We start from the raw sequence: 16,167 nt of genomic DNA, 5'->3' as shown, positions 1-16,167 counted from the left end.
AGTACTGTATATTGTGATTTGACTGCAGGGTGGGAGCAGTTGAGTTTATATTCCTGGTGGTAGATGATGATCCTCCAATTCAAAATCTGAAGTGGATTCTTGAAATTTTTTCCTTTCAGAATTCATAAATGACTGCTATCCTTAGAAAAAGGTAGAAACTTTATTGCCAAAATCTGATAAGGAAATGCCTCACTAAAAACTTATCCCCTTTCAACTAATAAAAACAAAACCTTTGTTCTTTGGCCGGCATGGAAATGCCAGTGAAGAAACCAAGGTTCCATTTGGCAGTTTTCACCACTTACCCCACATCAATATTTTAACGCCCACTTGCCTTTTATAAATTGGGAAATCATGAAGAGGAAAAAAATTGACTTTCCTTTGATGCTCAGAACTTGCTGGGTACTGAAATGGGCAAGTTTGAGAGTGTTTTAACATGGGTTTTTATCACTTCCTTTGTTGTTGGGTTTGGTTTGTGTGTGACAGTCGATGGCGGTTATGTGAAATACAACACTGGAGGTGGAGTTGTGCAAGGAAAACTCAATGTTCATTTGGTAGCACATACACATGATGATGTTGGTTGGTTAAAGACTGTTGATCAGTACTATGTTGGATCAAACAACAGTATTCAGGTTCTAATCTGTGTGATGTTTCGTTTTCTTTTTCCCTTTAATAGTATTTCCATTTAGATTATGTGGTAAGTTATATTTATTTTGGTGCTTGTTTTGTGGTAGGGTGCTTGTGTTGAAAATGTGCTGGACTCAGTTGTGGAATCCCTGCTTCGAGATCCAAACAGGAAGTTTGTTTTTGTTGAAATGGTAATGAAATGAAAGATTTGTTGATTGTTTGGTTTCCAGTGTTTAATCTTATTGGAAGTTCTGAGTACCGTTTTAAGGCGTTTATATTAAATTTCAAGGTTGATGTGTACGAGTTCAACCTGTAATCAATAGACTTTATTTAATAATCATGAGTTTCATGCACTTAAATATTCTACGTGCAGTTTCATCATACCAGATATTCATGGTGTGTGTGGCTAGGACTTTCTGGTAACTCATACAGTCATACTGATAAGCAATTTGATCATAATCCCGTATGAAATTCATTATTTTTATACTTCAGAACTTTGTTATATGATATGGTTTTGCATTTTTACTCAAATATTATATTTTTTAAAAGTGTTACAGTTTAAAAAGAATCATATCTTAGATTCTTAATATATTGTGCAAATTCAACCTTAAAGGGAAAATTTTAAAGATTAATTTTCCTGCAAAAATTAAGAGACTAAATATATAAGGATGGCATATGTATTAGTGAGACTTCACTATTCAGTTACATCATAAGTATTTGTTGTTCCCAGGATAAGTACCATGGAAAAATTTTCTCCTACCGCAAATATGGGTTTGGACATTCTTTGGTATTGAATGTTATTGAATGTTAATTGTGGGTATAACCAAGGTTGTCAGGCAGTGTTATTGTGAGGCTGCCACAAGTTGTACTGTTCCGTAGCTTTCTGCTGTTTAATAGTGTGGTTTCTGAGAGAGTGATGTTATTATTATTATTTTTCTGAGTGTCATATCACCATTATCTAATCAACCTTGTATGAATCATAGGCATTTTTCCAACGATGGTGGCTAGAACAAAGCGAGGAAATACAAGAGCAAGTGAGGAAACTTGTAGATGCTGGCCAGTTGGAATTCATGTATGCAATTATAAAGCAGAGAAAGAAAGAAGTTTAACTTGTACAGTTCCTTTAGCACGTATCACAAGTATTTAACTTTTCAATTGCAGAAATGGTGGCTGGTGTATGCATGATGAGGCAACATGCCATTACATAGACATGATTGACCAAACAACACTTGGTCATCATGCAATAAAGCAACAGTTCAACAAGACTCCTCGTGCTGGATGGCAAATTGATCCATTTGGACACTCTGCTGTGCAAGCTTACCTGCTTGGGGCTGAGGTACATTATTTATGCATGGTCAATCATCCAACAAGGTGGCTAATTTGTTTTTCATAAATATAAGTCTGCTCCAAACATGCTTCATTAACGCCATTTTGTATGCCAAGTGCCTTTTTAGCAACAAGGAAGTTTCAACTATTTGATAAAATTAACATGTTTTATTTTCTTTGAAATATGTTTGTTCCTGCTGTGTTTTTCAGCCTAAGATTGATGTATTCTGATTGATTTTGTTGCAGCTTGGATTCAATTCTGTTCATTTTGCAAGGATTGATTACCAGGACAGAGCAAAGCGCAAAGTAGATAAATCTCTAGAGGTCATATGGCGTGGGTCCAAAACTTTTGGTTCATCCTCTCAGGTTCCAAACAATTACTGCTCGCCTACTTTTATCAATTAGTTTCTTAAAATGGTTTTTTGTGTTTACTGTTCACTTGTTTGTGCCTTTTTCAGATTTTTGCCAATGCTTTCCCTGTACATTATAGTCCTCCACCTGGTTTCAGTTTTGAAGTGTCTAATGATTTTGTGCCCGTTCAGGTTATACTGTATACAAGTATTACCTTTTGAAATTACCATGAATATGTGACTCTCTTGTTGAGCTTTCTCTTTATCTGTTGAATTTCATATTGTAGGATAATCCTCTTCTATTTGACTACAATGTTGAGCAGCGGGTTAATGATTTCATAAATGCTGCTATAACCCAAGTAAAGTCTAAAGTTCCTCTGTTTCTCTCTACTTATTCTTTGAATTATTTATTTTTCTTATAGGTTCTAACAAGATAATTATGCAGCAATTTATATTACTCAGGTAGAATGATTTATGATGATGCTATGCTTTTTACAGGCCAATGTAACAAGAACGAACCATATTATGTGGACTATGGGTGATGATTTCCAGTACCAATATGCTGAGTCTTGGTTCAAGCAAATGGACAAAATGATTCACTATGTTAACAAGGTATAGTTTTATATGAAAAAAAAAAAATCTTTTAAATCATTATTCTGAACATAAATGTCACTGGATCCTTTAATGAGGCATCTACCCACCCTGCCTCCCTTTGTCTCCACGGTTTTCCCTATTATCATTTATGTATTGCATGATTGCTTAAAATTTGCGAAACTTCTCTTAGCACTCAACTTCAGAAAATGGCTCCTAAAGATGTGAAGAGTTTTAGTTTCCTTTCATACAAAAAGGAAATACAAGTCTCTTGATTATATTATCAGCAATGTGTGTTAGAGGGACAGGATAATGTTTTTTAGTTTTGAATTTGATTTTGAAATCTTCCTTCTTAGTCTATTGTATTTCACATAATTTCTATAAAAATAGATATTTAGAGCAACTGAAACTTAAATGTTTGCATGATAACATATTCTGCATTGATTAATTTGTGTTCATTCATCATTGACTGTTCTTTCAGTTCTGTCAGTTTAACCACTACAATATGATGTATCTTCTTTGTGAAAAGTTTGGTTTCATGTAGAATCTTTCTCACAGTTTTTAGTTAGTTATTAGATTTCTTGGTTCTCTAGGTTTAACTATTCACCCTTGATGAAATAAAATCCATCACTTTTTCATGAAGCACCATTGTAAAAATATTTCAATATTTGTAATTAGATTAAACATTTAATCTGTTTGAACTTTATGCAGGGAAAAATTTTCAATATATTTACTTTTTCCTTTATCACTTGTTCAATATACTTTGTTTGATAAACAGTTTTGTTCAACTTTCAGGATGGTCGAGTGAATGCATTATACTCTACACCATCTATTTACACTGATGTGAAAAATGCAGCAAATGAATCATGGCCACTGAAAACTGATGATTATTTTCCGTGAGCATTGCTTGTTTCCTTTCTTCCCTTTACTTCATCATCTTGATGAAGCAAAGATTATTTTGTATATACAATTGTTGCTTGTTTTCTGGCAGGTATGCAGATGGGGAAAATGCCTATTGGACTGGATTTTTTACTAGTCGCCCAGGCCTGAAGCGATATGTTAGGCAGCTGAGTGGATATTATTTGGTATGATACCATAATCATTGTGCCTTGATGCTATATTGACTCAAACAGATAAGAAAATATCCTCTCCTAGATGCAACCCAGACTGAAATATCCTGGTTTTATAAGGATTTCTTTTTTTAAGAGAAAAAAAATTTACATTGCACTTTTATTGGCTCATGAACCAATGGATCTTACCACCTTAACGCAACCCAGCTGAAACAGGCTGGTTTTGTATGTTTCTTTGTTGAGAGCATTTGTCAGCCTTTGTAGGCTGCATGGACTAGTTGAAAGTGGGTGTCCTGGAGAGAGGATGGCTTTCTTCCTGTCATGAAAACTGTGTCTTAGATTTCTCATCTTTTTGGGTTTTAGAATATAGTGGTGGTTTAAGTGAAACAATTTATCTTCTTGTCTAAAACAGGCTACACGGCAACTTGAATTCTTTGTTGGGAAAAAATCCACTGGTCCCAGCACTTATAGCCTTGGAGATGCTTTAGGAATAGCACAGCACCATGATGCTGTCACTGGAACTGCTAAACAACATACTACAAATGACTATGCAAAACGCCTAGCTATTGGAGCATCTGAGGTGTCAAGTTGAATTTCCTGTAAAAATTTGTCCACCCATTTTAAACGCTAAATTTTTCATTATATTCCTCAAAATTAACTTATTCAACACTATACAGGCGGAAGCCACTGGAAGTTCTGCTCTTTCATGCTTGGTTAGCAATAAATCCAGAGATCAATGTGCAGCAACTGTATTGACCTTTAGCCAGGTATCTCTCTCTTCTTGGTCTGTACGAGAGATACCATTTCACGGGAAACATAAAACACCGTCTTTAAAAATTTTCTACATATTTCATAATACCTATTTTTATTGGCTGCATGATTACATATCTGTAAATGCCAGCTGGTGTGACTTGCACTGAAGCAACATGCATTATGAGTTACTATACTGCAAAATAACTGAATGGTTCATAGCTTGGATGGAGCAGTTGTGATTGTCTTCAGATTTTCTTTTCATCCTGAATCTCACTGTTGGTTATATGTGTGTATTTAGATAATCAAATTGCTACTTCTGGCCTAATCAAACTACTCTTTTCTCTTCTTCTCAAGCAGTGCCAATTGTTAAATATCAGTTACTGTCCGCCAACAGAGGAAGCTGGAGATGGAAAGAGTTTGGTACTGACACACTGTTTTCATTTATTTCAAATTTTGGTTGTATGATTACTTAACCGGGTTTCATTCTCATTGTGTGCAACTGATTACTTTCAGGTTATAGTAGCGTACAACCCTCTTGGATGGAACCGCACGGAAATTGTTAGGATACCAGTAAGTAAAACTTTGTTGTTGATAGTCTCAAGAGCAAATGATTTTATGTTAATTCATATTATTTATGACCGCATAGATTGTTAAAGACCCTTGAAGCAACCTAAATCTTAAGCTATTAGGTGGCCATAAACACTCTATAAGGCCCTTCTCAAGCACGACCCCTTACTGACAAGAAGTTGCCGAGGGTAATGTGGGATTGTGCAGAATCAGGGGTGTAGATTTAGGCTTTAATACCACGTTAGAGATGCTTGATCGAACCCAAAAGCTTAAACTATTAAGTGTTGAGGCCAAACACTATATAAGGCCTTATATATTCTTCAATATTTCCAATGTGAGATCTTTTTCTTTAACTTACACGTTGATGGAATTTGTAAGGTTACCAACCTTATGTTCTGGTACATGTTGTGCAATACCTGTAGCTGTAGTTAAAATAGTTTATTTGAGAGGGAAGAAAGAATGGAATTAGCAGTTATGGATTTGAGAGAAGCTAGATATGGGCAATTGGGCATATAGCTTCCATTTAAGTCAAGATGAAAATAACTTGGGTTGGATTGTTTGGCTTTGTCCAATGATGTTCTATAAGCATGCTGAAAAGGTTAAGTAGGGCTTCAATTTTTCTCTTAAAGGGGCTGAGTTCTTTTATTGTTTATGAGCCTCTAACAGTATAAGTGTAAAAATAACTTTTGCCAAGTCAATGGATGAAGGAAGGAATGGCCTCCATTTTGTCTGAAACCCAATTTTATTTCTTGATGCTTAAGCATTTCCAGAATGTAGAAAGAAACTTATATTTCTTTTAGTGCATCTGTAGTTTCAACCTTATTTTGTCTCTATATACAACTGTTTTCTGATTTAACTTTGCTCCTAATTGCTAACCATCTCAAAACCACTTGACACAACAGCCGCCACTTATTTCGGTATCTGTCCATTTCTTGGTCTTTCATTCTTTTCGTAAATATGTTAAGTAAATATGTTAAGGTGGATGAGTAGTCATACTAGATTAATGAGAGTATTAGAGAAAAGGTAGGAGTGGTACCAATTGAGGATAAGTTGAGAGAAGGGAGATTGAGGTGGTTTGGTCATGTGAAGCGTAGACATACGGAGGCTCTAGTTAGACAAGTAGAGCACATTAGGGTAGAGGATAGAAAGAAAAGAAGGGTAGACCTAAACTGACAAGGAGGAGAGTAGTAAAACATGACCTAGAAGCATTACACATTTTCGAGAATTTAACCCAAAATCATTTAGAGTGGCGAAAGAGAATCTATATAGCCGATCCTAAGTTTTTGGAATAAAGACTTAGTTGAGTTTGAGTTGAGTTGTTGTTTAATGATTTTTCATTATAATTTCAGCCTATTAGGAAGTTATTTCTCCGAATAAAGATGCTTTGGCTATTGCATAGTTTAGCATCTTCAATGGGATATTTTTCTAGTTGAGTGATTTAAATGTTTCAATGTGATTTGTTTTTTTTATCTTTTTCCCTATTTTTTTCCCCTGTAAATAAAGTTTTTGTTCAAATATAACCTAGAAGTGACAATACTGGCCAGGTTAATGATGCCAATCTTGTTGTTTCTGATTCCTCGGGCAAAACCATTGAGTCTCAATATGTGACCATGGATAATGTTACAAGCAACTTAAGAAACTTCTATTTGAAGGCCTACTTAGGACTGTCATCCAATCAAGTTCCTCAATACTGGCTTGTCTTTCCAGTGTCTGTGCCACCACTTGGGTGGAGTACTTACTTCATTGCTAATGCGCCTGGGATAGGTAAAAAATTATTTTCTCTTCTCCTTCTAGAACCTGTTTATGTTTTATTTCGACACATTATGCTGGGTTTGTGTGTTGACACTTGTGGTTTTCTCTATGGTTACTTAAATGATGCAGGAAAAAGGAGAAATGGGCTCTCTGTAACAGGAAGTCCACAGAATGATACCATTGAAATTGGACCTGGAAATTTGAAAATGTCCTTTTCCTCTACTACTGGCCAACTCAAACGAATACACAATTCTAAAACTGGTGTAAGTTGCTTTGCTTTTCTTTCTTTCTTTTTTTTCTTATTTTATAATTTTTATCACAGCTTTAAAATGTTTCTTGGATAATTTTCGTCAGCTGTCTTTTTCTGTTTTATATTTGAAAAAGCAGGGGGAACTCCTTATAAGGATATAGATAGATTTATTGACATGAATATTGTATAAACAACTTTTCACGTTCATACATTTTTTCAATGACTCCAGTATCTGCACTTCTTTGTTGATAAATAACATAGTCAAAAGAGAGGGAAAAGAAAAAGAGGTATAAATAGATTTATTGACATGAATATTGTATTGACAACTTTTCATGTTTATCCATTTTTTCAATGACTCCAGTATCTGCACTTCTTTGTTGATAAATAAAATAGTCAAAAGAGGGGGAAAAGAAAAAGAGGTCATGTCACTGGTTTGTTGTCTATGGAGATGTTTTGACTATGACAATTAAAGGTCATCTGTAATTGTTTGGTCACTTTTACTAGGTTGATGTACCTCTTCAGCAAAGCTATCTTTGGTATGGTTCGAGCTCTGATCCCCAGGTATGTAATTTCTGTGCCTTGATTTAGAATTTTATATTTTGGCTTGAAGTTCATGAAGCTGTTGCTGATATGCCAGTGATGTTCTCTCTCTTGCAGCAACCTTCTGGTGCATACATTTTTCGGCCTAATGGGGCCCCACCCAATATTGTTGCTAGATCAGTGAGTTCTTTTTCTTTGTTCCTTTTTTTCATGTGCTCACAGCATTGCTAACCTATTCTAATGTAGAACCAGAACAGAGTTAGTAAGAGAAGGGAAGAGTAAAGATAAAGAAAAGGCTGTAGAGAGAAGAAGAAGGAGAATTGAGACTGAAAGGATAAGAAATCTAGAAGGAGAAACAACTGAATATCAATTCAATCTGAATTTAATTGATCTTATACTCATCTCAATAAAACATTTAGTATTTAAATAGATTTGCATTTATTTAGCAGATTCTTTTGAATGTTTTTAGAAAAAAAAGTAACTTTTAGTCTGTGTATAAAAAGTGTTGTTGTTTTTTCTTTTTTTCTTTTTTTTTTGTAGGAATGAAACCCACTGGGAAACTGGAAAATAGAAAATCTTGATTAACTTCAATTGTTTGACTATACACAAAATATTGTAATTAATATTAAGCATCTTGATTAGGAAAATAAATTCCAAATGATTGAATCTGAAAACTTCAACTAAACTGGAAACTGATAATGTTGAAATTTTAGTCCCTCACCTTCTAAATCTTTAGGGATTGAAAAAGTCAAGGACTAAGTATATGATATGTTAATGGAAGGACTAAACCGTAAGAAATGAAAAAAAAAATGAGGACCATTTAATTCATTTTTGAAAAAAAAAAAGATTCGAGTATTTTGCCAAATTTGAAGGAGGAGTATTTGCCAAATGTGAAGGGGGTTTTCATAATTTATCTTATTATCTTGCTGAGTGCTGAGTAGAAAGGCTGATATTGAAGAAATGCTGCCATTTGGTATTCACGTGGTTAATTAGCAAAAGTTCCAGCAACTTAATGATTTAGTACTAGTTTTTAAGACTGAGTTTTTAAAAACTTTAAGTTGATTTAAAGGAAAATAAGTATCAAGACTAAATCTAAAATGATATAAACTATAAGGATTGTTATTTTCTAGTGTCGTTGTTCCCTATCTAATTTGAAATTTCTAAATCTTTCTTAGATAATCTTGCAGCAGTTTGCTTGTGGTTTGGATTGTTTGGCTTCATATACGAGTTCTACACTTCTAATTGTTCACCAAATAGATTACATATTGGTTTTGTTGCTCTAAACATGAAGTTGGAAACTGCTACTTATCCTGCCTTCACTCTATGCTAGGCTTATGTTCTGTTTTTTTAAGCTCTTATTTTCCCCCCTTCTTTTTGGTCTAAACAAACATGACAGAGATGTCTGTTTTAGGTATTTGTCCAACATCAGGTTCGGGGTTCGGTATGGGCCTCTTCAATGTTTTAGTTTTTGTATTGAATGCTACAAAACCAACTATTTAAAATGATACATTTTCGGCTGAAATTTATGGTCACCTAATTTGTTATTTACAATTATTTTATAATGATCTGCAGGTGCCCTTGAAGGTCTATCGTGGATCTGTAGTTGATGAGGTCCATCAACAATTTAATTCATGGATCTACCAGGTCAGTTATGTATAGCTTTACTTAGTTATACATGGCTCAAGACTAGTCTCTCTATATGCGCATCTTTTGTCTTTGAAAGTTGCTTGTGATGATTGGAGACATAAATCTACTACTTGGATGGACGAACTATGCACATTTGTTAACATCTGGGATATTAAAGATTTAATAATGAAAATAAAATCCTTCTGACAAAGGATTTTTGCACTTGAGGGATTTTATGATTGATGTTTATCCATTAAGACTGACTGTTGACTATGAGAATACTTTCAGCGCATGATCCAAGCTTCTTTGTCTTTTTTTTTTCTTATTTCTCAACATGCTTTCAGCTAACTTCAGTTTGTGTCTATTTATTAGGTCACAAGACTTTACAAAGATAAAGAGCATGCTGAAATTGAATATACAGTGAGTCACATTATTTGAATTGTAATCTTTTTCTTCTTATTTTGCCTTAAAGAGACATATTCTTTGAAATAGATTAATTCTACTTTCTTAATTTTTCCTTTTTACTTCTGTTAGCTGTAAGCTAAATATATTTGACTTACTAAATTCATATCAATTATTCCTCACAATCTTTTATTATGAAGATCGGTCCGATTCCCACAGAAGATAGTTTTGGAAAAGAGGTCATCACACGAATGACAGCAAACATGGTCACGGACAAGGTTTTCTATACTGATTCTAATGGAAGGGACTTTCTAAAGCGGGTAACTCTCAGAATGGTCTCTCTCCTTTATGCCAAAAATTTTGAAACATCCTGAGAACATGCAGCCATACTGATTCTAAATATAGATTTGGTTTTCTCAGCTTAGACACTCATTAGGATCTAGCAATAGTATAGAACTAACATGTCTTGGTTCAATTTTTAAGATGGTAGACAATGATTCCAGTCCTGAGATTTTTGTTTTTTTCTTTTGCTATGCTTTTTTTCTTTTCATGTTAGATTTTCTTAAAAATCCCTCAGAAATAAATGCTCAAATGAAGCATTGTTTTTCCCCCCATCTATAATGGTTTGCAAATAGTGAGTGAAGTACTAGATGCCAAAAGCATGATGCAAGTAGCCCATTAACTATAGTATGCAATTTTATTGCTGGCTGATCATGTGTCTAAAAGAAGCTAAGAAGTTATGTCCAACATAATTAGAATTATGTTGTAAATTGCCACTCATTTGTATGAACACATTTACAAACTAAGTATTGAGTTTCTCATATTAACTTCCTTTTTTCAGAAGATATCAGCAAGCTATTCCCCCCTTATGAAATTTCTTACGCTATACAGCTGAATGGTTATGTGCTCAGTGGTGCTAACTTGAAACGCTGGTGATTTTATTTTTTTATTATTCAGATTCGTGACTATAGAGCTGACTGGAATCTATCAGTTAATCAACCTCAAGCAGGAAACTATTATCCAGTAATTTCCTAAATTCTAAAACTTAACCATCTTTGTGTGTGTGCATGCAAAAACTTACAAATATGAGACTCTTTGTTGGGAAATGCATGGGGTAGAGAACTGTTATGAATGAATTATTAGTGCATTTAACATGGCTCTGTTTGGGGGGCAATGCATGGTGGAGATACCTCTCAAAATGATTTGGAAGATGGCACTAGTTGATTTGATCTTTCTGTGCCTGATTTTACTCTTACTATCCAGCCCTAAAAATATACAATAATCTACTTTTGTTTTTAATGTTATATACCTCTGTGTTTATTTGATTCATTGTAGAAGCTCAAACATACAAATGGTCTTTATGGCTTTTTGTTGCATCCAAAAGGATTGAATCAAATCCTTTTGGGTTTCAACTTGGGTTTTTATCTATAGCTCTTATAGCCTGTTTGGAAACTAGATTTTTTTGTAAGAATTCATTCAATGGATTTCTTTTTTGTCAATTTTTATGTTTGGAAAGTTAATAGTTGAACAAATTCAATTCTTTTAACTTAAAAAAAATTCATTTTAAAATAAATAAAAATCATGTCAAAAGTAATATGATTGTGTGAGAATTCATTTGAATTCTTTTCTTGCAAATGATTTTTTCAAAGTACTGTCAATGTATATTGTTGTGTGTAACTTTCTTTTTCAATTTGTTCAGTTACAAGTTGTGTAGTTATATATATGCTCATAAACATGTTTATACGTGTTTGTATATATCTATATAGATATCATATTGTGGTTTGGTACCCATGAAGAAGGTCAACAATACATTTTGCTAAGATCTTGTCTAGTGGTTGCTTGTCAAGTTATTCATTAAACTGATGATGAAATTTTCTCATCTTACAATCATTATCAAAGTGGTTCAATCAGTAGCTAAAGTATTTTCTCTTTTACTGACATAAATCCGATGTTGATTTTTCCAGCTCAACCTCGGAATTTATATAACGGATAATAAATATGAATTGTCAGTCTTGGTTGATCGTGCCACCGGAGGAGCCAGCATTGAAGATGGTCAAGTAGAGCTAATGCTTCATAGGTCCAAATAATTACATTGTTTTGCTTTCAAGCATTCACAAATTATATATGTGTGTGTGTGGACATGTTAAACTGATCATTGCTTCTTTTCCTGCATAAGGCGTACAATCCTTGATGACTTGAGAGGAGTTGGTGAAGCCCTTGATGAAAGTGTTTGTGTTGAAAATGTATGTGAGGGACTAACGGTATGTTACCCTATGACAATATTAGCTTTCTTCATGAGCATTCCTGATAAATGCTTGTCATGTAATTCTTATCCTACCTTCTGATCGCACGCTTGTTACTTTTGTATGGTCTGCATTGTTGAACTCATCAGAAAGTTCTTCTCAGTCGTGAATGCTCCTTTTGAATTTTATATATAATACCCATAACATGTAATGAAGGACCATCTCTAAATGTTTGAGGATATCTACTGCTTCACCTCAGCCTTTTTTCCTACAATGGACATCTTCATTCAGGTTAGAGGAAATTATTATCTGTGCATCAACCAGCTAGGAGCTGGATCAGTCTGGCGTCGAACAATTGGCCAAGAAGTTTATTCACCACTTCTTTTAGCTTTCACCCATGAGGTAGGGCTTCATTTTACTTGCATTGAGAATGAATTGCCTTAGAACTTAACTTGGTAAAAATGGTTACTGTTTAGAAAGAGGAGACTTGGAAGGCATCTCATTTGACCAAAGGAACTGTCATGGACTCCGATTATAGCTTGCCTTCGAATGTTGCTTTGATTACCCTTCAGGTGAGGTTGCCAACCCGCTGTAGATTGCATCTAGAGTTCAATATCTCTCTTTCTGATCATTGTCTTGCAGGAGCTGGATGATGGAAGTGTACTCCTTCGTCTGGCACATCTATATGAGGTAAATTATATCACATATCATACTCTTTTTATTCCATTTTTCTATTCTGCTCATTGCCAGTGTCTTGGCTCCCACTGATGTACCAATTCTCAACCTAGAGCGACTGCAGTTGGATTTATAACTCCGAAAATCTAAGGGATCTTCTATATGCAACAACAATTAATAGGCCTTTCTGTTATCACATTCAAAAGTGAAATAACATATGTGGGAAAGGATCCCATAAACTTGGGAAAATACTCTCAGCTAATGATAGATGTTAAACTGTAAATATTGGTTTTTTTTTTCTTCTATAATTGAGTTTAGAAAAAATTATAGTTCACATGGCTGAGTTAAGTAAAATCTCATCCACACTGATTCAATGCTGCTAACGTGGTCAGGAGGGAGAAGATGCCAACTATTCAGCACTGGCTAAAGTTGAACTCAAGAAGATGTTTACTGGAAAAACGGTAAGAATATCTTCTCATCAGTATTGCAGCAACAGGATTTGTTGTGCTGTAATACTTTTTTTTATTAGTACTATAGATGACTCTATCCTGGTCCATATGTGCTTTAAAGGAATCCTTAGCATTTGCAGTCTTGTTAGTTCTAATCAAGTCATTGTTGTTGTGTGTTGATTGGTGTATAAACTTTCAGATAAGGGAGCTGAAGGAAATGAGCTTATCAGCAAACCAATACAAGTCAGAGATGAAGAGGATGACATGGAAAGTAGAGGGTGAGAATGGAGATCAACCCTCACCAGTTAGAGGTGGTCCTGTCGATAGTTCAACTTTTGTTGTTGAGTTAGGACCCATGGAAATTCGCACTTTCTTGCTCAAATTTTGAAGCCTATGTATTACTATCACATGTCTTCCGCCTTTTTTATTTTCAACCAAATAAGGTAATAAATTTCATTTTCTTTCCTTTTTCTTCTCTCTCTTTTTTTTTTCAATGGAAAAGATCTCTTCAACCTTCGTTAATCTTATTGTATGGATGTTCAATGTTTTGTGGTTTATAATTTAAGGATTTGTTTGGTATTACGGTTGGAGTTGCTGCCGAGAAGGTATTAAAAATTAATTTTAAATTAAATTTGGTAAGTTTTAGTTTTAAAAACACTAACATAATAAAATATTTTTTTAATTATTTTTTTAATAGCATTTAAGATGATATTTTTTTTTAGAAAAATAATTTTAATCCTTCAACCCTAATGCTAAATAGGCATAATTTTATAAACCATTTTTATATAACAATAATGGATTTAAATTCTATATATTTATCATTTAAACTTTAGTGGACAATTTCAATTTTCAAATGCTTGCACATTTATTTATTGGGCTAAGAAAATGAGCCGAGCAGCTCGTGAGTTGCTCGAGATTTTGCTTGATAAAAGTTCGGTTCAGCTCGGTTCATTTAAAAAATAAGCCAAGTTCGAATTTAAATTTTAAGCTCGTTCAATAAATGAACCAAGCTCAAACTTAATAGTATTTAGCTCGTTAATGCTCTTAAATAAGCTTGTTTCATACTCGCTAGTTAGTTTCATAGTAAACTTGTTAAATAGACTTGTGAACATTCTTGTTTATAAACATATTTAAAATATATTTATTAAAGATGATTATTTGTACTTTAAATTTAATTTTTGATGAAAATTAAGTTTATTTATATGAGAGCTAATCAAAATTATGTAGTTCAAACTTCATACCCCTAAAAGTTTTTAATAATAATTATTGTTTAGCAAAAATTTATTTTTATATTAATTATTATCATTATAAAGTATATATATATATATATATATATATATATATATATATATATATATATATATACACTTTAATAAATGATATTATACATATATTTTATACATTTTAATTGATTAATTAATTATTTATTTATAAAATAAAAATTATGTATTAAACTATTTGAAATTAATCAGTTCAATTAATTTTTTTAATCGATTTATATATATATATATATATATATATATATATATATATATATATATATTTATCAACGGTTGATTTTTTATTTATCTTAAAAAAATAAAAATCAAATATATTATTTTTCCATGGTTAAATCATGATTTTCTTTTTAACGATATGGTAAAAAAATAATAATAAATGGAAAATTAGGGTAAAATAAAAAGAAAGTATATGGCAAGTCCACTCCTTTCTCCTTCACTTGACCTCCTCAGTGTTGCAGCAGCAGCTCTGGACTCACCTAAATCCTCTCCATCAATCAATCTGCTGCCGTCGCTTCTCTCCGGTCACTGAAAGATTCCATTGACCAGATTCTTGATTTCGGGATTCCAATTGCGACCAGGTACTGGATTTCTCTTTATCCTTCTCTTTAAATGCCAGCGGATCAGCAATGTATGTTGGAATTTTGGTGATATCTTTAGGGTTTCTTTTATGTATAAGCAATGGGTGATTCCATGGTTGGCTTGCCATCAATTTGGGGATTTTCTGGACTTTATGTTTTATTTTTGTTTTTTTCTTAATTTCTTTTATTCTTATTTGCGTGAGTTTCAATTTGGTTTATCAATGCCATTCCTGAATCTAATTTTTGTCCTCTCATTGATGGGTCTTGGCATATTTGCAGTTTTTCTTAGCTATATGACGGATTGTTTCTTGACAGAAACTGTGTTATTGAGTTTGAACTCATTAAAAGATTAATTTGGTTGTGAGAATTAGAGTTTAATAAGTTGACAAGCCTGGTTACTTTGGTTTGTCGTCTCTTTCAGATCACACCATGGTGAGGTGTAATCATTAGCCGGCAGGCTTTATCTTCTGAGGCAAACATTTGAGCCTCCGGCTTTATTTAACTAACTAAATTTGACATTACGTTCACAGTTATGTTTGGTGGTCTTTTACATGACAAATGGATAGTTTATTGAAGTTTTATCAACTGATCCAGAATTTTATGTTGGTATGATAATTTGGATAAAGTTTGGTGTCCAAACTGTCAATATGCTTGGTTCATCATAAAAATGTAAGTTTGGTTCCTGATGAGACAGGTTGGAGTTTGGGCTTTGATCATGGCTTTTTTGGTTAGTCATATTGTCCCTCTTTACTTTTTTAAGAAAAACAAATTGGCCAGGGTGATGTTGAAGGGTTATTCGTTGGGCAAGTAGTTCCTAGTATGGATTCATTTGCAACTCATTTATCTTGTTAGCATGTGCCTTGTGCTAAGGTGTACTAGCAATGATTTAATTCGGTACAGTACTATGTAATGATGTATATATATGATCTGTGTATTTGTTTGTTTGTAATGTGATTGCCTAACACAGACATACGCATCTATCTATGCAAATGGACAGGCTGCTTGTATATGAATATAACATACTTTCAGGCCAAATGAATGGGTTCTAACACACCATTGGAAAAAGTGATTTAAAATGTTTTAATATGGCT

General features: G+C 33.5%; 1 protein-coding gene across 2 annotated transcripts; it reads left to right on the top strand.

The window, feature by feature from the left end:
• Window positions 1-98: 98 nt before the first annotated feature.
• Window positions 99-13,684, top strand: LOC110662324 (alpha-mannosidase). Of its 2 annotated transcripts, XM_021821271.2 has the most exons (29): window positions 103-629; window positions 732-815; window positions 1,608-1,696; window positions 1,786-1,960; window positions 2,197-2,316; window positions 2,409-2,492; window positions 2,588-2,659; window positions 2,799-2,912; window positions 3,687-3,787; window positions 3,883-3,976; window positions 4,374-4,541; window positions 4,639-4,728; window positions 5,072-5,134; window positions 5,228-5,284; window positions 6,826-7,045; window positions 7,163-7,296; window positions 7,788-7,844; window positions 7,941-8,003; window positions 9,396-9,467; window positions 9,822-9,869; window positions 10,052-10,171; window positions 10,809-10,874; window positions 11,816-11,928; window positions 12,028-12,112; window positions 12,386-12,496; window positions 12,571-12,666; window positions 12,737-12,784; window positions 13,162-13,230; window positions 13,418-13,684. In XM_021821271.2, exons 1-29 carry the CDS (start codon window positions 408-410, stop codon window positions 13,604-13,606), a joined length of 3,024 nt encoding a protein of 1,007 aa, XP_021676963.2. In that variant the 5' UTR covers window positions 103-407; the 3' UTR covers window positions 13,607-13,684. The 2 variants fall into 2 exon arrangements, with proteins under 2 accessions (XP_057994591.1, XP_021676963.2); XM_058138608.1 differs by lacking the exons at window positions 12,386-12,496; window positions 12,571-12,666; window positions 12,737-12,784; window positions 13,162-13,230; window positions 13,418-13,684 and adding an exon at window positions 12,244-12,291 and having other exon boundaries at window positions 99-629.
• The last annotated feature ends 2,483 nt before the right edge of the window (window positions 13,685-16,167 follow it).

This window comes from Hevea brasiliensis, chromosome 16 (assembly GCF_030052815.1).
Source record: "Hevea brasiliensis isolate MT/VB/25A 57/8 chromosome 16, ASM3005281v1, whole genome shotgun sequence".
Lineage (NCBI taxonomy): Eukaryota > Viridiplantae > Streptophyta > Magnoliopsida > Malpighiales > Euphorbiaceae > Hevea > Hevea brasiliensis.
This window is presented reverse-complemented; position numbering and strand designations above follow the sequence as displayed.

Excerpts from the sequence above, each read along its gene's own strand:
- LOC110662324 (XM_021821271.2), top strand. The coding sequence starts at position 408 with ATGGGCAAGTTTGAGAGTGTTTTAACATGGGTTTTTATCACTTCCTTT. Across the intron at positions 816-1,607 it reads AGTTTGTTTTTGTTGAAATG|GCATTTTTCCAACGATGGTG; the intron begins GTAATGAAATGA and ends TATGAATCATAG. Across the intron at positions 2,493-2,587 it reads ATGATTTTGTGCCCGTTCAG|GATAATCCTCTTCTATTTGA; the intron begins GTTATACTGTAT and ends TTCATATTGTAG.